Source organism: Dromaius novaehollandiae, chromosome 7 (genome assembly GCF_036370855.1).
Source record: "Dromaius novaehollandiae isolate bDroNov1 chromosome 7, bDroNov1.hap1, whole genome shotgun sequence".
NCBI classification, from domain to species: Eukaryota; Metazoa; Chordata; class Aves; order Casuariiformes; family Dromaiidae; genus Dromaius; species Dromaius novaehollandiae.
The window spans coordinates 18,349,310-18,370,314 of NC_088104.1; the positions used below are offsets into that span (position 1 = coordinate 18,349,310).

General features: G+C 38.1%; 1 protein-coding gene across 2 annotated transcripts in view; it reads right to left on the bottom strand.

The window, feature by feature from the left end:
- USP37 (ubiquitin specific peptidase 37) overlaps positions 1-21,005 on the bottom strand; it is a 38,553-nt gene that overhangs the window by 10,957 nt on the left and 6,591 nt on the right. For both annotated transcript variants that reach the window (XM_064514783.1, XM_026095240.2), the window contains exons 5-18: positions 20,623-20,804; positions 20,187-20,261; positions 19,508-19,605; positions 17,860-17,944; positions 16,568-16,729; positions 15,984-16,115; positions 13,845-13,968; positions 13,373-13,578; positions 12,148-12,265; positions 10,819-10,898; positions 9,491-9,655; positions 7,887-7,952; positions 6,465-6,615; positions 2,377-2,629 (exon numbers count right to left, since the gene is read on the bottom strand). In XM_064514783.1, the coding sequence (XP_064370853.1) occupies positions 2,377-2,629; positions 6,465-6,615; positions 7,887-7,952; positions 9,491-9,655; positions 10,819-10,898; positions 12,148-12,265; positions 13,373-13,578; positions 13,845-13,968; positions 15,984-16,115; positions 16,568-16,729; positions 17,860-17,944; positions 19,508-19,605; positions 20,187-20,261; positions 20,623-20,804 (1,897 nt within the window). The remainder of the gene's footprint in view (positions 1-2,376; positions 2,630-6,464; positions 6,616-7,886; positions 7,953-9,490; positions 9,656-10,818; positions 10,899-12,147; positions 12,266-13,372; positions 13,579-13,844; positions 13,969-15,983; positions 16,116-16,567; positions 16,730-17,859; positions 17,945-19,507; positions 19,606-20,186; positions 20,262-20,622; positions 20,805-21,005) is intronic.

Below are 21,005 nucleotides of genomic sequence, written 5' to 3' on the forward strand. Positions count from 1 at the left end.
ATTACCAGCTAAATCCACCACAATTGTTGCAGCACAGTGACATCTATTGACAGGGAATGATCACTGGCCATAAAAAATACCCAAAAGTCAAATGAAGAAAGTTCCAAAAGGGAGTATTACAGTTATTTTAACAGGTGTAAGATGAATCATGTGATTAATCCCCAAATCTGCTTGTCTTTATACATGTACTGAAAAACAACAACTTTCCCTAAAGGAAGATGTCACACAGCACTAGACTCCTGCAGTTGTGTAGCTGACACCTGTCACAGCTGGAATTTCTCTAGAAGGAATCCTGGATTAGGAAAATTAGATTTGCTTTGCATGTTATACTTCTGAGTGCTACAGATGAAACTACAATTAAAGCTAAATCATCTTTAAGAAAGAGGGAACCGCAAATCTCAAAAACACTGTTTAGATTTATCAACTTTTTGCTTCAGTTAATAACTCAAACTCGTGAATAATATCTACAGATTTAAAAGTGCAAGAAGGTTAAAAATTGTAGTCCACCTTCAAAGCAAACAATTTTTACAAGGTACTGGAATGAACATTCGCTCAGTCACTGTATGCATCTTCCCCAGTTGCAGGACACTTTCATTCCTCCGTTTGCTTACAGCTGAGAAAGAGCCAGGACCTGCTCCGACAGCTATCATGTACCAACATGAAACTTCCTAGTTTTGCCCTGTAGTAGAAAAGCAGACTTCAGCATCTGTTCCATTAGTTATTGGCAAGGATTACGTAAGGCAGATTCTCAGCATCTGTGACCTCTTAAACGTAAGACCACCAGAACTAGAACTGCAATCCATCAGTCTAATCCTCTTAAGATAAATGAAAAAAATCCAGAATTTATTACATGACCTTTGAAGACTTTCAGTTTTAGAAGAAATACTCTGACTCATGTGTGAGGATCAAGCAGGAGAAAAGACACTTTTTGTCATATTTAAATTAGCCAGGTCTTATCCTTCAGCCTTTTTTGAAAGCACCACAAATTATTTAGTGTTCACAAAAATACCTGATTACTAGCAACAGCAAAAATGGACCAAGTTAAAATCATTGTATTTAGAATCATCTTGTCTGACATAGCAAAGCATCCTTTGCAATTAAAGTTTCCTTTAAATAGAACACAGGATTGTGAACTCATGATGTGTTACTTTCATCTGCCATAAACTGGTAACTCAAAATACACAAATACATATTTCATCTGGATCCATATGCTTACAATAGCACTGGCTTGTTTTTGATCATACACATTCAAATACAGAAAGCTGAATGCAATGTTGAGTGTTAAACTAAATTCTTCATCAGAAAAAACAAAAATTTCTAATAAACATACACTTTTTGCTTAAGTGTCACACTGTAGCCTTCAAATAATTACATTGTACTTTCCAAAGAAAATGTAAAGATATTTATGTAGCAACACTCACATATCTTTCTTTTACACAACAGTAGGTAACATCAGAGTATATACAGGAGTGTGCAAACAAGGCTAATCATAGACCTACTTTTCTTAAATGCTCCCTTCCAACATGAAAGTTTAAGAGCTGTCCAGTGAAACAAGTCCAATTTCTGATAACATTTTTTTTTTGTTAAAATTTAACTTCCTAGCTCTTAGATGAAAAGGAAAGCATATTATTTGCCTCTATTCCCAGGCTAGTGGAATTAGAAATCTGATTGAAAGCATGTAGCACACATCAAAAGACAAACACTTCAATTTTCTCAGCCAGCTAAAGGAAGAATCACAATTCCCCATACTGAGACCAGAGACTCCATGTAGTTAACTACATTTCTGGGTCAGAGGCCACAATTTGAAAATGCAGGCTGAGTCTCTATGCTGAAGGGTCTACCAACACATAAATAGTATTATAAAAAAATAGAGATGGCACTAAATTCATCAGTAACTGGTGAAGAAAATAACTACATTTATGAAATTACTCTAGTCTTATCTACTGTAGATATCACTCTTACACACCAGCAACCTGAACATTGCTACCATGATGCCCAGGCTACAGCAGCTATAGAATTTTAAATCTTCTCCTATTATGCAGGATTAAGTTCCAAATATGGCCAAATCTTAGTAATTTGAATTCTCTGGTAAGGAAACCAGTGGATGCATGTGTTAAACAGGAGAGAGAAAAATGGAAATGACTTCTGAAGATGACCTTACCTTTATCAGAGAGGTGATAGATATCATAAGAAAATATGTTTTCACAGTTCAATGAATTAGAAGATTTATACACACACACGGAAAGCATAAGAAAACTCTGAGCAGCTCAGGCAGTTTCAGCAAGACGTGTGCATCCAGCTTCTGCTAATCTGCTGTCATTAGTGACCTGCTTTAGCTCGCTGTGGGCCCAAGGTAAGACAGTTACTTCACCTTACCCGATTCTAATGCTGCTTTGGGTTTCTCCACCTCCACAGATTCCAGGTTTTCTGGCAATTCTGGAATTTCATCCTCTCCAAAACCAGTGTCTGGGCTGCTTGTGGGCTTATCTTCATCACGGCTCAGAGACAGAGAAGCTTCCCTTTTGCTAATCTCTAAGACAGCTGCTAGCAGCTCATCTTCACTCATCCCATCAAAACCAGTACTTCCTAGCTCTGGTTTATCACACTCCATTTTACTTCTTTTTGAAACCTAGAGATGAATGGAGTCATGATTAAATGCTTGAATAAACAGGTATATAACATGAGCTTTGCATTGCTGTGGAGGTTTTTTTTTTCTTTTTGATTAACCCTAGGGAGTGGGAGTTTGGCTCTGTCAACATTAAACAGATAGTTATGAGACTCAATGGAGACACAACCTTTGTAACTACATTCACTCCAAGGAATGATATTTAATTATAAACTACAACCAGTTTTTACAGGCCCTGTGGATTAACATATGCAAGACAACCCTTCCCCTCTCCTTCCTTTTCTTCAACACATGTGTTCCACCTTCAAGTTCTGATGAATCCTCAAGCCTCTGGCAACTCAGTGCTAAAATACTGAGGCACAAGTAATAGAATTGTAAGTTCAGTAACAAAGCAGGATGAAGAGCAACATGAGAGTAATTCAGCTCGAATCCAGGGATGGAGGAACAAGAACTGAACTTGGGCTGGTATAAGGAGGAATTAAAAATAGGTTTTTCAAAACATGCCGCAGACTTGCCATAAGAAATCTGATGAGGGGTGGGGGGGAAGAGACAGTAAAAAAAACCTCTGCAAATCAAGTAAGAAAGCAGCCCGTCGAGGAAAGGGGGACTTATTTTTTCCAAAGAAGAGTAGAATGACTTTAAAATGGAAAACGGGAAAACATTTTAGTCTTGATCTGCATTATTCCCATTTTAGTTATTTTCCTAAAGCAGATACTCATCAACTACTAAACCATACTGATTTGCAACCAATACAGTCATTTCAATCAATCTGACATTAATTGCCAATCAGGAAGTTAACCTCCATGTATACACATATAAGCAATTATACTGCTTACCATGTGCTTATATTTATTTAATCTTTGCTTTCATATATTAAGTTAAAAGGGTGAAAAATAAATTTCCTAGTAGAATATATTTATCTAGGTCTTACTTCAAACTGCATTTGGACAGAACTCGGTGAAAATGAACAAAAATACGTACTTTTACTGCTGCTTGTTACTTAAACAGTAAGATTTTGATGAGCAGGACAAATATTAAGTAGCAAACATTCTGCATTAAGCCTGGCTTATCAATCGATAAGCAAACAAATTAGCCAACTAAATCACTTATTTCTAGTCATCATGCCCACCAAAATTTAAAATGGACAGATTTTCATCTTTCTCCTCACATTTATTCATGCATTGTATAAAGAAAACAGAATACCTGCTTTTTAAGCTTTCTGACTTCTCTCTCTGCACCTGTAAAGGAAACTACTAACATCAAAACTGATTTAGCTCTTCAGCAAACTCTAGTTCCAGGCACTCTGCCAACAACTACCACTAATTCAGTGACTGGACTTTAAGGGCTTGGCAGTAACTGTGCATTATTTGAATATGACTTTTCTATTAGAAATTATTTGCATAGGTTTTTAAGTAGCTTAGGCTCTAACACAGGCTGCTTTAAATATGCATATTTTTAAAAGTACTTAAAATACTATTTTATCTGCAGAGGCAAGCATCACAGAAGTCACAGTTCTGTCCACACTAGCTTAGTAACTGCTACTGCCCCTACAATCCACTGCTGCATGCAGCTGCTGTTCTCCAAGGAGGAACTGTTTTGCAAGCAGTGCCACACACCGGATACACTGGCTGTACAAACCAACTACTCGGTCCCTAATACAATCACATACACAGTTGCTATGAGAAGCACACCAACGTTACTGGTGCAGCAGGGGTAATGCCACTTCCAAAGACCATGACCAGGTCCTCACAGCACAACGTGTAGGAGGACAGAGAATATGGTTAGCAACAGCAGACAGCTGAACAGGTCTGTGGTTGAGGAGTGACCAATGTGCATGGCCACAAAGAAAAAAAAAAAGTCACGTATGTGGAATCATCACCACCACTGTCTCTTTCCCACAACCGCCTGGGAAGACTATAATTAATTTGCTAGTCAAATTAATAGGCTTTATTCCCTAAACTTCCTCACAAACAAACTTGAAGAAGAATCCTTTAAAACAGTTTGGAATACTTCTCTATACAGAAAAGGGACTGCAAAAGACAAGCTAGTTTACTTCTCCCACCTAGACAGAGCCAGCTATAGACATGTCACTCAGGAAAGTACTTTCTACCCTGTTCCTAAGACCTTCAGCAAAGGGTTTTCCACTTTCTCCCAAAGCAAACCATTCCATTATTTCATATCCTTAGTATTTGGAAGCTTTCCCTAATGTTTAACCTAAAAATCAGTGACTGCTATTTAAATCTATTACCTCTTGTTCTAGCCACCATGGACATGGAAAACAACCCAAATGCTTCCATTTGTTTCTTTCCCTTCCTTAAAGACACATCCTGCATTGGTTTCTCCTTAAACTGAACAACCCAAATTCATTTTTCTGCTGTCTCCCCAGAAATCTTCCATTCTAGGCCTCTATTTGTACTTCTTTCCTCTGGCCCCTCCCCAATTAATCTATAACTTTATTGGAGTCTGGAGCCCAAAGCTGGATACAGAACTCCAGCTAAAGCTCAATGCTGAGAAAAAAAGAAGGGTTACTTCATGCAGCCTGCGGGCTATGCCTCTGTCTATACAGCCCATAATATTTGCCTTTTTCTAGCAGCCTGACACCCTTAGCTCCTCTCTGCAGGCCCACCACTTTGCCAGCTGTTCCCATCCTGCATTTACACAGTTGATTAGTCCTGCTAAGATTAGTACCCTGAGCCTGTCCCTACTGAAATGCCCTCCTATTTTTAGGCAATTTCTCAGACTCAAGATCATTCTTAACTGTAGTTCTCAGCTTCAACACACTTGGAGTCCTCCCCAGTTCTGGTTCTTACATAAATTTAATAATCATATTCTCTATTTTATCATTTATTAAATATTGACTGGATCAGGATCCTCAGCCCCTTGATTTGTTCTTCCCATCAGGCTGGAAACTGTGGAGCACTACCTCTCTGAATACTGCTATCCAGCCAGCTTTATGCCTGTCCTTGGTGCCATCATCAAGACCACTTTTCTCTACTTGATTAAAATATCCCATGAGCATTGTAAAAAACCATACAAAAGTCAAGATACGGGACTCCTTTCCTATGCACCAGGCCTGCAGCCCTCTAATAGAAGAAAACAGCACTGCAAAGCAAAATCCTTTAAGTTTCTTACTTGCCCTTTCCAGTCATCACTCTTCCCTGGACAATTCATCTACTTGCTAATACACTGCCCTGATCAAGGCCAAACACAGACATACAAACAACAAAACACAACATCATCATCATGATCAACACTGGTCACAACAAAAAGCTCAAAAGCAATTTGAAGGTAACTGTGCCCTTACACCAGGCAGCTGGATCTTTGCACACGTCTACCTGCCCACCTCCAAAGACTGCTAGCTTCAGTTTCTAAAAGGTTTTTAAGACGATGTACTCGAAAGGGGACACAGCTTGGATGTGCAAGAAGTTACGTCAATTATATATATTGCCCAAACCAGTTCACACTGGCTCTAATTTAATCAAGAACTTTCCTGCGTTATTCTATTATTGACAGCCTACCATATTTCAGTCCTGAAGCATTGTTAATGAAAGGTACCCAAAGGACTCTCAAAACTGCTAAGCAGCTGATACATATAACCTAAGAACTTAAGAGCAGTTGCAACACAATTACCTCTGCTTCCAGTGGGAACCCAAGACAACTGTACAGAGAGGTCAATTAGTTGGCATGGCAAAGCACTCCCTTTCTGCATCACAGTGCTAATTAGGAAAAAAAATTATCTTACATCAGTTTTACTCGCAGTCTATGCTAGGGAAAGCACAGGCCAGACACGAGCACATACAAGATTTATGTACACAGAAGGTTCTATTTTTCCCCTTACCTTTTCCGGCTCTTCGTGCAGTTGCTGCTGATCTCTACTCTGTATGTTACACAACCTTTGACTGTGGGCAACAGAGCGTTTCAATGGCTCATCATCACTGTCAGAATCTACATAGAGTGCTGTAGAGCTCTTTGACTTGAATGTGTATTTTCTGTGAATTAAAAACGCATCTATAAAACTTTATAGCATTGTACAAATCTGTTTCAAAATACCATTTAAGGAACTGTTACACCCAGCATTCACATTGGAGGGCAGTACAGTTTTGGGAACAAAGGGCAACTGATGACAGTGTAAGTTTATGAACACAGCAGGCAGGGGTTTTAGAAGAGAAATCTTTTACTAGGCTGATTGACATAACTTCCTCAAGTCTGAAATAGCAACTTATATCCTTAGAAGTTATAGCCACATACTTACCCAAAAGATGCATTTATTAGACTAGTCTACTTGCTGTTATCCCAGGCACTACTTTTTTCTTTCACAAGGTATTCATTTCAAGAACTAGCAGAGTCAAGTTCACAAGCCAGAATTCTGTACTACTTTATTGCCTAACGAACCTGGACAATATTCATTTAATTGAGTCCACAGTAACATGTAAAACTCATTACAAACTATTGGATTCCTTCAATTTACCAAGCTGGACACAGGACTTCCAACATTGTTATTAGGATATAAACATCGCAAACTTGCACTATGTTTGTGGTTTTCCAGTTTGGGCTTTTACTGTGTTAAAATTACTTCTTACTTCTATAGAACAAAAGACAAGGGAGTATGGGTCAGTAATTTCTGCCAAATTAAGAAATCTGGTCTACATGCATTCCACAATGCAAAAATACCCAGTGTGATTATCACATTTTCCACTGTGTCAAAAACTGGCCTTTCAAATGGCCTATAAAAATAATGCCTTCTCGTCTTTACAAATAAACTTAAGGAATTAACCACCTGTTCCCAGAACACCCATCAGGACTCCATAAATAAGAGAAGAAGAAAGAGCTAGGCTGCAGAAATAGAAAACACTTTGCTTCTTTAGAAATGACTTGTAACTATGAATGCAAGCCAGCTTAAGATGGTTGGCATTGTCAAATCATCTGTACAAACTAAACCCAGTTCTTCCGACACCCACTTTCCCCTTGAAAAATGTAATCTTTGCTTACTTAAAAGTCTCCGAAGGTTTTCAAGAGAAACACTAATGGGACCATGTCAACTAGGCAAATTGTGCCATTAATCTTTATTTCAGCTAACCTGTAATACCAATAAAACTCAGATATGAAAGAAAGACAGTAGGTAAAATATTTTATTACAACAGAAAAACTAAAAATAAAAAGAGAGAAGATAAAGAAGAATTAGAAAATAAATTAAAAAAAAAAATCTTAAAAATTATCCCATGAAACCCAAAGTCATGGGTATTTCAGAGCTATAACTCACCTACAAGGTGTGGAAGTGCTTACAGTACAGGAATTCACCATTTGGGAGGCTTTCAATGGACGGGAACTATTAAAAAAGCAAAGTGTTAATTGCAGCAGTTACAGTCTTCAAAAAATAAGTGTTTACTTGTCTGCTGTGCATGCAAATCTATGGCCAAGGAAATAAGCAGAATACCATTATGTACTTGCTAATTGCTTAGATTTAGAGTACTAACTCTGATGCTATAAATATACAACAGTCTTTCAAAAACGTATGTAATCCTTTCAACTTGATTCATTTCTTAGTGATGTACCCTTAGGGACAAACTCACAAATTAAAGGCTTTGGACTCCCATGTCAAGACAACTCATTCCTTTTTTTCTCCCCCACCAACACTTGAGTCCCTGCTCCCAAACCACAGTCTCCTACTGCTGTCTGGATTAGCCGGTTTTCTGGCATGTCCCATGTCTCCATTTCTGCTCCCTCACCTAGATTCTTCTAAACAAACTTCCTGCTCCATTTGATCCTTTCATGGGCTCCTCCAGTTCCATCACTATCTCTACACAGATATCCACCAGATGGCTGCCAGTGCAGAAACTTTCCAATCTTCCCCCTCAAACCAGAACTGCTCTTCTCCAGCCTTGTCACCCTACTCCACCCCACTTGACAACCAGAATAGTTTCAACAACTAAAAAAAGCCATCGGAAATGTGTTTCAAGTGTACTCTAAGTTATTTTTGTTCTGGTTAGCTTAACCTGTTTGCTATGTTTAAGAGGTACAGATTTCTCTTGTGAAAGCAAAGTGTTAGAAAACATCCATGTAGGTATCAAAGGCCACTAAACATTCAGCACAAGAACATGTGCCACACTGCTCAACATATGTACCAGATATATCCTAACTCACTACAGTTACCATGGTTATGTTACGAGTCAGGAACTACAAGAGATCTGGGGCTTTCTTATTCCTTATTCTGCTACAAACTTCCTGTGTGACAACCAGCAAGTTTAATCTCCTTATCTCAGGACTAGCAGCTGTACAGAAGTAACTATCACAGGGAGGAGAGAATACTTTCACCATGTTAAGTGCTCAGATACTATAGTGGCACAGAAAAAACAATGAAAAAATGAATGACATGCATGAGGTGTAAGTGGAAGTTAGCAGAAAAAGCTAGGATCTTATGTCTCCTGAGCAGAGTTAAGCGTACTGTGAAGTGAAGGTTAACCTAGATTTTGCACCAATAGGCATAATTTTTTTCTTTTTTCTTTTTTTTTTTTTTTAAGAAAACTTCTGTCAGTAATTTGTTTTAAAAAAACAAACAACTTTCTTCTTCCTTTTCCTTCCTTTTTTTCCTCCTTTCCAAGGACAGTGAAGATTTCCACCTTTCTGAGTATTCCCCTCAATAAGTCTTCCTAGCACTTGTATAATACTTCCTTCCAGTATGGATTCTCATGCTGGCATCATTACAAACTAGCACAGCACAACAAAAACGTTAAATTAAATATCAAACTGTGCTGCTTGTGAAGCACCCAGGCCTCTTCTGGAGTAGATCTAACCACTGCTTACCTCATGGCATATGTTCTTAACCCCAGGAATATGGCACAGATCAACCACGAGTCGTACACTTACACTGCAGAATGGGCACTCCATCCCAGCGTCAGCGGCAGCCTAGTGCTTTCTGTACAGTGTGAAAGCAGGGTTAAGTATCTTGGAATAACCACCTGCTGCCCAACTTTATGATTAAGAGACAATGCTACATTGAAGCTGTATCTTTTCAGATGAAGTATCAGGACTCTGAAAGATAGGAGAGAGGCACAAATGGCAGCATTAAGCTCAAGACAAAAGTCAGAAAAGAAAATCTACTGAAAATCCAAGTAGCTCTGTTTACAAAATACATTCACCTAACTTTAAAAACAGATTGTTACTTGGGGGGAAAAAAGCATTGTCTTTTGTCTGATAAGAGAGATCTAATCACTCCTAGTCCATCGCCCAACTTTGCGTGAGGTGGTGTCCCCTAACCAGTCATGTTTTAGGACATTCGGACAGTAGGCAACACAATGCAGTTGTGGTGGCTCCTGAATGTGAGGAGTGTAAGCAAAGCATTCTTTCATCAAGATCCTTCTGGGAGATAGCTGTGGTCAGTAAAACTGTCTAACAAGACTCAGTTTAGGCACATCATTTCAACGATATACAGATACCTTTCAGTGGCAGTCAGGTTGACTCTTGCCAGTTCAAGAGGCTTCCTGCTTTGATCTGCATCACCTTGGCCTTAGGTCAAGCAGAAGCAAGCAGCTCCCACCAAACTCATTATTTCTACTGTGCAGTGACAGAGGTAGGAAATAATTTGAATATTATCACTATAGGCCAGAAAAAAACACTACAATACACACAGGTATTTCAGATGGAGGGATGCCACAGCTGCCCAGCAATGAGGTTAGAAAGTATTGAGCAGGCCACTAAACCTCAAAGTGAGGCAGAGAGAACAGACATCAGCACAGGAAGAACTGACCAAACAAAATTCTCCATATCTTGTGGCAGTAATGTCTCCAATTCAGTCTTGCCTATCAGGTCAACTGAGTATAAAACATTGAACTTCCAGAATGTACTTACTGCCTCTGCCTTCCCCTCCCCCTACCCCAAACCCTAAGAAAAGGGAAAGGAGAGAAACACAAGACCTTCCTTCCTCCCTGTCATTACACAAGAAGTGTTGTAGAGGGTGCCCAAGGGGCAACGCACAGAGCTTCTTTAGAGGGAAATGCAAAAGCAGCATGAGGAACCTGTGCCTACAATTAACTGGGTCAGGAAAAGCAGCAGTGCATGCATCTCTCTCAGATGCTGACCCCTTCACATGTCATCCTACCCATTATCCCAGCCTTGTTCTCCGAAGCAGTTCTACTTGCACTTTCATAACTTGTGTTTCCCCGCACAAGAGAGAAACAGAAGACATGAGCATTCACCTGGGAAGCCTATTGAACTTGTGTGTGACAACAGCAGACTTTCCATTGCATTTCTCACAGGAATACTCAATCTCCTCTGCCTATTTAAGAGAACAAAAATGACTAGTGAAACAAAAAGCCATCGAACACCTTAACAGAAAGCACATCACTTTTGGCTGCCATAGAAACTCTACAAGGCAGAAGTTACACTTAAAATTGTATTAATCTTCAACATGACCTAACAAAAGGGCATCTGATAGGAAGACAGGTAGCAAAGCTTACCATTGGATAACATATCCACAGTAACAGGTGGAATGAGATTGGGAGAAATATTTTTCCCCCAAAAGTCTATTGCACAGACCAGTGAAATAGCAACAAATGAGACAGATTAGCTTCCAAAGAGAGAAGACAATTTTGCAAGGCTTTTGGTTTTCTCTCCCACACACAGTTCTCTCTTTAATAGCCTTTGGTGGATGACAATTTGCAATAAAGTTTTGTCAAAAAGCTCTAACTTTGTTCCTGAAAAGCTATCCTCACCTAAACTGGTCACAGATGTTCTGTATCAGAGCAGAGTTTTGAACAAGCAGCGAAAGGACAAGAATCTCTGTCCTGGATTTATATGACTTAGACATCGAATATCTGTAGTCCTTTTCTTTAATCGTGAGGCCAAATGACAGTAAAAAAATCATAAGCATAAGAAAAAGTCTTTCATGAGCTTTCAGAAGAAGCAGCACATACATTATTCTATTTGTAGAAATTATCATCTGTAATGGGACTAGGAGAAAAAAAATCACGTGTCTTCAAGACAAGACTTGATTTGATAGACGTGACTAACAAGATACAACACTAATTCACAGAGGTAGGGTTTTTTTTGTTTGTTTTTTTGTTTTTTTTTTTTCTTTCAGAAACCTTGTGTTGCAGGTCTACTTACAAGATGAGCATCCACGCATTAGAAGTATTTTTTAATTAATATACCTGCGTGACCATTTTCCCCCATGCCAATTTAGACCAATTATATTAGCTGTTGAAGCATTCCAGCCCAGGAGAGGAAGCGACAATTTCTGAGTGATTATCTCAATCTGACAGTCTTCCTTCTCCTGTTTATATTTGTTTATGCCTCAATTCTTCCAACACAAAACAGATAAATTTACCTATTTCACAGCAGTATTCTAAAGATCAGTTAATGTCTAGACAGCATTTTAAGAAAAACATTCCTATATACTGTTTATGTCCAAATCTCACAAGAATACAAAGTTAATTATTTTCATAAGCCTGCAGTCACTGCTATAAAAACTAGCAATGAGCTACAAAATCAAAATTCACACTGAACAGAAATAAAATCTTACATACCCGAAAGAAGAGGTCAAGGGAATCCTGGATCGATCGAGATGGAAGTAACTTCTTCCTTCGAGGAAGGTCAATGGAAAGGTCATTAAACTGTTCTCGTTTAGTGACGGTTTCACCACACCTAAAAAAGAAAAGAATCATGCTTATGTATATCTGATGACAAATATACTTGAAATAAATGAAAATTTGTAGTTTTTTTTCTTTTTTTTGCTTAAAGCAACTCTACCTCTTCCTAGTAAATACATGCATCTTGAAAAATGTATATTTACTCATCAGAACAAAAGTGTATGAGACTTGTGACAAAGTTGAATTTGGGGATTTCACTTTGATGCTTTATGAGTTGAAAGAAACATTTATGTAAGAGCAAGACCAAAAAAACCCTGAACTGTGAAAACTCCTTTGAACAGGTGAGATTATCAGGTATACAGAAATCAAAATGACTGCTGCATAGTGGAACAAGTCTAATTCATTTAACATTCTTAAGAGGAAAAAAAAGTCAGTCCAACTTCAGAAGGAAAAGCCTAGACATCCTTTTGAGCTGTCTCTAAAAACAAAATGCTAGAGTCCATGCACATTTAAAAAGAAATCTCCGTTTTGCTATGTTTTTGGGAGAGGGGGAAGAAAACACAGTCATCAGTAATTATTACCTACATGCAATTTACATGCAATTATTTTAGGGGACTAACGCAGCACACCCAAAGTAATATTCTGAAACATCTGTGTCCGTGAAAACTTCATGGAACGCAAGTATTCAGCAGTGTGCGCTGCACAGGCCATAACAACAAATGGCCAGACACCAGTTTGTATCTTTTCTTGCAATAACCTACAGAGACCCCAAAAGAATGCTTTTCCCTGGAAGTCCTTAGAAAGAACAGGGGAAAAAAAAAAATACGTCTTTCCTTTTCTGAGAGGGAACATTGGTCAAGACCCCTTTGCATCCCTATTCTTGTGCAATCAGCACAAAAAGAAAAGCACAGAAGTATTACACTGAATATGTAATGAAGAACTAAATGGTATGAGATGGTTTCTAGAAAGTTTGTAGCAGTAAATAGCGTGGTTTGTGGTTTACAGCATTTCTAGACTTTGGAATACTTTCTAAACATCCAGCTTTCGAGAAAGCATACTTCTTAGTTATAGTTGTAGTCTGCAGATAAAGTCACAGAAGATGGAAACACTTTCAAATCTTTTAAAGTAATTATGATGAACAGAAACTCTCAAACATACTTACATTTTACAAATGATAGAATGCTGAACCTCAAACTCTAAGTTACTGATAACCGGACAAGTATAAACTTTGGTGGCTGAGAGGTCATCAGAAGCCCGTCCTGGTGAACTATCGTCATTAGGCACTGGCTCACTCTTCCAAGTTTTGTTTAACTTTTCCATGTCCTCCTTCAGCTGATCGAGACATTGGCTCAGGAACTCATGTGCATCCTAGAAATGGAGTAAACTCATGAAAACAATTTTGTACAGTTCCATTCAGTAACTTCCTCTCTCTCTTACACACAGAGATTGGAGGAATTATGTTTCAGCCCACTACACTCAGCAATATCAGTTCTGTTCTAAGAAACAGCAGACAACTGTTGTTTATTCAATCAGAAGTTCAAGTCACTATCAAATACAGCTGAAGTTGGCTTGGACTGCACTGAACTTCTGTCAACGAACAAACTAGAACCGTTTCTAGAGAATATGGTACTTACATTCTGCATGTACCCAGAAAATCTCTCTGCAGTAGCCGAAATGGCACTTTTCACCTTCTTCAGTAGCTCTTTCTTAACTTCAGGGCTGCAGACATCCTTTTTAGCAAGCAGATGGGCAAAACGTCTGCAAAAGTTAATGCAATGAAACGCTCATTGGCTTTCCAGGATTTTAGAGAAATAGAATAAAATTCATGGTATCTTATTTTAAGTCTCTAAAGGCTTTTCTGCTATGATAAGTGTGCAGGAGTTTTGTATGAAGACTTCTTAGAAAATGGAAAATAAATAACCTTTTACATTTCAAGTATTTTGAAATCTCATTTGAGGCCATCATTGGAACAGAACTTGAATAAACAAAGTCTCACAATCTAAGGTAAAGAGAAGATTGTTGAAAAATGTTCTATAAACTTATTTCCGCTCTATCTTTTACCATGAGATCAAAATAATGCTTTTTGAAAGCATTTATATTGACGGGAGGTATGAAGTTATTTGCCACCAAAATAAGCAACATATAAATAATTAAATTCAAATTTTATGGCCAATAAAAGTTTATTTTATTTTATTTATTTCCGCTCCACTCAGTTTCAAGCCCTACTTTCCACAGTAAAACACTACCACAATTTAGAAACAAAGCTGTAACATGAAGAGCCACCAGGAGTTCCTTGCTTCAAACAACACATAACATTACTGGTAACTTTGTTAAAAAACAACTGTTGAAACTGACTTTCTGTGCCTCTCAATTATTGTCGTTGTTTTGTTTTGTTTTGTTTTGACTGCTTTGCAACTTCATAGGAAATACACAACCAAACTATTCCAAGCACAACTGTTTAGGTCATGTAACATATATACAAAGAAGTTCCATGACACTGGAAATGGAGGAAGAAAAAAAAAAAAAAAAAAAGGACATGTACACTCTGTACCCCCTCCCCCGAAAAAAACACTAAAATTCAAAAGAACAACAATTTGCTTAAACAAAAGCTACAGATGCACGCAGGATTGAGCTCAACTTACTGCAGCCCAACAAGTATCCGTCATTCTGCTGGACTGTGGTAAGTGTGCTCTCTCCTAACCTGCTACAACTGCTAAGTGAAGCATGTTAGCAAACACACCTTTCCACCACAGTGCAATTGATAAGCCATTGCTTCCAAAGCGCAGTAACATTCACCGTGTTAGATCAAGTTCTCATACCCAAACCAAGAGAAACTAAAGCAGATGCTACTGAGCACCAACTCTGACCTGTTGTACTGAGGCACAGGATGACACACCGCTCTCTCCCAGAGGTGCTATGGTGCAAGATCTATCCACATGGTTTGCCATTAAATATGTAAGGCACCAGCTTGAGAGGTCTTTTTGCAAAATTTGGGGAAAGGACTTTTGAAAAGGCAGATGGAGCAACTTCCAACTTTGAATATTGTAGGAAGAGTTCAAGAAGATATAGCAGAGACAGAAATGACCCCGAGAGATAAGAGAGAAAATAAAATGGAAACAGAAATGGTTCTAGAATCGTGAATCTTGTTAACTGGGAGAGAAGAAAGGGAGTACTACACGAGAGTATATATAAAATGCTGAGTGGCGGAGAGCATGGTACACAGAGCAAACAGCAGTTTGTCTTTCTGATATACATACAATGAAATCTGAGTGAGTTTGAAAGAAGGGTGAGTTTAAAAGTTTGAAAGAGAAAAGAGTGTTTTACACAATACAGGCACCTGTGGAGTTTCTTGCTGTGCGATTTGATCGAGGCAAACCACATTAGGTATAGTTAGTGACTGACTTAAACCCAGCTGATAATGTTTTAAAGAGAAGTTATTCTGTATCTATTTATTATAAAGTTTCCTGCACTTTCATCTAAAGCATTTCACTCTGCCACTAGAAACACAGCAGAATGTATAGACTACCTGTAACCCACCATTGCAATGTCTAAGGACCTATTTCTGAAGTGAAACTCCAAGACACAGAGATGCCTATGATTTATTTTTTGTAAGGGCAGAAAGGAATTTGCAAATTCTTTGTTTTAGCCAGAGTTTAAGGAAAGCACAATCAACTCTCACATCTATGCACACATCACACTCTACAAAGGTACTTCATTATTGCAAAACTAGTTTCTCAAAAACAAAAGAAAATATTCCAGAAATTGAATTTTACCTGATAAGTGCATTGAGTGGAATTTTTTTCCATGGGATACCCTGCTTGAGCAAATCATTAGCGAAAGACTGAATTGAGAATAAGGACTGTAAAATGGCATTCATATAGCAGGTGTTTCCCAAGTTTGAAAACCTGGAAAACAGAAGATATTATTAAATGTGGTGTTACTAACACATAGGATGTCCACCACCCCAGCCGATCCTCATAAAATTCTTCACTGGAGTCGTCCTTCTGAAAAAAATAAAAACTCATAGCAGGAGGTATTTCCTGGAAAGGCATCTATGAGAATTTCCATGTATATTAAATATTAAAATACATGTGTATATACATGTGATAGAGAAATGAATCATGCAAGTGTATGAAAGGAATGTGAGTGTGAGTAGCCTGAAATAATTATACCATCTAAAATTTTCAGGAAGTGAGTTAAGAATACGTATTTTCCATACCAAAAAAGTGCTCCCTGCCTCCAGGTTCATTGCCTTTAGCATTAAGTTTGGGATTTTTTTTTTTTAAATGAAACAAATAAGCATGTGCATATTCTGATGATGAAAGCATGCACGTCAGAAAAAGAAAATGAAACCTACCCTTGTAATTGTTGTTGTGGATGGGTAGAAAGGGGCACTCGGGGTTTGTTCCACCCTGTGTAATCTTGATTAGATCTCATTTTTTTAATAGAAAGAGGTGCAGGCTGAGAAAGAAATCCCAGGCTTCTTTTGGCTGAGGGAGTCTGGCTGGATACGCTAGACCTAAAAACATAAATGGATGATAAGTACAAGATTTCTAATGTCCTTCCTTAAGCAGTTATAGTCCATGACACTAGCATTCTACCACTACAGAAGGCAAGGACTAGTGAAGCCACAAGCCAACTGGCACATATCACAACAAAAAACAAGTATGATGGAAATTTTTTATCCAGAACACTTAAGAAATGCTTTTTTTGGTTAAATTTCCATACAACCACAGGTGTGCACGCAGGGCAACCAAGTCCTTTGTTTTCAAGACATTTAACAATTCCTCATGCAATATGATAAGAAGAATGATTTTTGTAGCATGAGACCACAAATAATGAGATTTGTATAAAAATCACATCTAGGCTAAAGTCTTCATTTTCAGCCTCCCGATCCTGTAATCTAATCACTCCAGACTTCAGTTTCTCATGTATAAAATGTGGACAATGCGTCTTTTCTTCATTGATGTTTCATCTCATCTATCTAGGGCAGAGACTGACAGTCTGATTGTACAGTGTCTACAACAAAAGAATCCCAACCTCAGTGGGATTCTCTTAGTATTACTGGAACACTATTATTAAAAAATAGAGTTCCATATCAATTATCTACCTGTGAAAAATGATGTTAGTATTGTTTTGCCAGGATTTAGTCTCAAATTCTAGAGTTTAGATATCACCTGGATCAGCTAAGCTATTAACTGTTCCTCATTAAGTTTGATTTTGATGCCAGATTCTTCCAAAACCTCTCAAGCAGTGCTGTACAAATGTGGAGGTTCTCATAAGCATAGCCAGGCTTCCGTTGCACAGAAATGGATTTCTGTGCTAAAATCTTGAAAAAGTTCCCTCCAAGAGAAAAGGTTATTAGAAAACCCAGATTTTAAATATGTCACTTCCTTTGATGAGGTTCTGCAAAATATAATAAACTTCAGTGATTTTAGACATTCCACTTCTTAAAAGCAATAGCTGAAGTTTGTAGATGTAACTTGAACAGTTGTAGCCATATTGAATACCTAGACTGTACTTTTAGAAAAAATGATATATTTTATGCATAAAAGTTATATACAATCTGATAAACATACAGGAAATTGAAGATCTCATTTCCTGAGAAAGAGCGATCATATACAGTTCATGCTAATGAATCAGTCCTACCTGTCCAGGGTGGAACTGCCAGTGGAGTACTCTTTTGATGAGGACCTACTACCATAAAAGGATGATGACTGCAGTGGTAAAACACCTTGAAAAAGAAATAGAAAGGCAGGTCATTTTGCTCCAGGTAGCTCAGCTCTTTGGTTCAAAAGTATTTACCCGAAAGGTTTAAAAACCCTTAAATATTATTTTCCAGCACCGATTATTAAATAGAGTACTACATCAAATATAAAAAATAAGCAAAGATATGCTGGAATTTTAATCAAGTTTAATATCATAATCCCCACCATATCCAAACTGCAATATATAACATTAAAAAGTCGCTGAAATGATGCAACTATCTGAAACACAGTAAATGTCCACCTCTTATTCAATATATAAGACACACGTAACAGAAAACTCAGTAATGATTTCCAATACAGTGTTCTCAGAATTCAAGGTAAATAAGCAGAAGTGAAAACAGTTTCTCTTCCCACAACAAATTCTGCAGTAAACTACTATACGCTTGGGGCAGAATAGGATTGTTTCATCGTTCTGACATCCTTGTGTCAGATCCTGAGAATCTAATGTGTCAGACAGTGCCAACAAAAAAGCACAGTCCCAAGAGTCAAAAAACCCTATCTGTTAAGGTGAATCACAGCGTAAGTTAGGTTGGACAATGAATAAATGCTTCCTTCCATGCCAGCCTGAAATGGTTTGAGCTGCACAACTTTCAAACATACAGCCATATGAAGGAAGTTAACAATACTGTTAGCTGACTTGCAGGTATACACACTCCAGATTTAAATTTTGACTTTAAAAAGCAAACCAGATTTTCATTCAGAGATAAACAGTCACCTTGCTTGCTCCTCTAGCAACATATTTGTGCCATCTGAGCTGCACTAAACGGAGTGCATTCAGTAATGTCTCCCGTAAAAGCAAAATCCTGAATGCATTCCTCTTCATGAGGAAAGAGGCTCAGTATTTGGAAATATAACTAAAGAACTGTGCTGCTTACCAGTTTATCAACATACTGTCCACATTACTATAATGCCTATATACCCTTGTCACACTCCAGAATCTAACAGAACTACTGTACAAACAGAAGAAAAGTCCCAGCCCCAAAGAGTTCCCCTTCTAAATGCTGGAGAAGAAATAGGGGAATGGAAGCAAACAGTAAGGCAATATTGCATCCAGCAAGGTAGGCTGTATTTTCAGCACAACAGCAGCCTGAATTTGTGTGGGCATTAATAGCAAAGGAGAGCTTTAAAGACAAATAAGAAAGAGGGTGAAAAGGAATTCATTGGATGTTTACAGGAGTCCCCTCCCAACAGTAAGTGCAACTTAGGGGAAAGCCTGAGGCTGCTCGTTGAATTTTCAAGCAAGTAGACACATGGGCTGCCATCAGCAGACAGGTACAAGGGCGAGGGTCACACAAAGTGAACAGTGAGAGGTAAGCCAGGGCAGGCTTGAAAAATGAAGGGAAGTCATTTGCATCTCATATATGGCTCTGTAGGAAGCAAGAAAGTTGGTGGCACAGGGTAAGCAAAAGGTTAAGAAAACAAGCTCTGCAGCTGCTTTCCGAACTGGTATCAAAGGAGCAAAATTGTACTGGTCAAAGCCAGAAGGTATCATCTGGCTTTATTTTTTTTTATTTTTTTATTTTTTTTACCTGATGTCCTATTTTCCTCTGCCTGCTTCAGGTTCAACTGTTTCTCTCTGCTACTATTTAAATACTTCCATGCTGGATCACTCAGGGCTTTATTATTCCTGTAGATAAACACGAATGGAAGTCAGAGCAGTTGTAGAAAACACAGGCTTTTCCTGGTCGATATTTTCAACTTGTTTTAAAGCATTTCGCTCCTATTGTCTTTAGGACTCAACTATGGAATACATAAGCTTTGCTAGCAAAGAAGTTTAACTATTTCATTTAAATAAGCCTTCTTACTTATGAAGAAACGTGAATGTACACATAAAGAGTTTATTTCCAAACAGCAGTTCTTCCCTTTATGCATTTTGTCTTGAAAAGGGTCAAAGCAAGTTCAGTAAAGAACTTATTGTTTGCTGTACATGTATATGTGTGACAATTGAAGCTAAGCTGAAAAAGAAAGATGACATAAAATTTGCACTTGCCAGTCTTCTGCAAATCAATTACTATATCAGGTTATACTTCCCTCATTAATCCTGAATGCAAACCCCATTTTAAGCATCCAGTGGGATCTAACTTTTATTAGTGGCTGGCCTGTATAATGTTGCTGAGGCAGAGGAAATACTCAAGCTTTATTTCAGAAATATTTACATTTACAAACAAAAAAAGTTTAAATCATAAACCAAAAACAACAGTTACTTACGTTGAAGAATCGTTCTCTTTGGGATAATCTTCACTCATTTCTGAACCAGGAGGTTGTGTTCTTTTCCTCTTTTCACTAATGACAGAAAATTGTTGAAGTAATCACTCTTTCAGAAAGGCTAGTAAACGATCCTCTTCCAATTCAACAGATCTTCTCAACGTTTTCTATGCATTTTTCACCTATCTTCCACAATATCCAGTTTTATAACACATACAGAGAAGAATTTGTTCTGCACAACTCTAAGTTTTTCATAAAGCTCAAAAGCCAGTACCAGCCAGAGGCTAGAGAAGCACATACTAACATCCTGTTAAAAGCAACAGCAAAACCATAGGAAGCAAAGTGTTCTCTTCTTACTTCTAGGTATAAGTAGTTCAGCCTATAGCTCTACGGTATACTAAATTTCAACAATACCATAATAAAGGAATAACATTCTTACCGATTCTCCAACAAGCCTGTTCTGTGAGGGACTGATGATGCAGGAGATGCTGAAATGTTAACCCTGTTGCTAGGCGTTCCAGTTCCAGGGGAATTCTTAACAGATGTTCTAGCTGGGGTTCCCAGCACCTTTCGAAATGGATTTTCATCCTTACTTTCCACAGTCACTCTTTTGGAAGGAGTCTGCAAAATCCAAGGAGGGAGGGGGAGGACACAACCCAAACAGTGAAAAACATGATCATCTTTAGTCTAAACTAGCATTTATACTGCGGCTTTACTTGCCACAGTGTAGAATTCAAAAACAGAAAAAAATGCTGCTTGTGATGGAACGTGAGAGTTTAAACACTAGACATGTGTAAAATTTGGACAGTATAGATGCAAGTC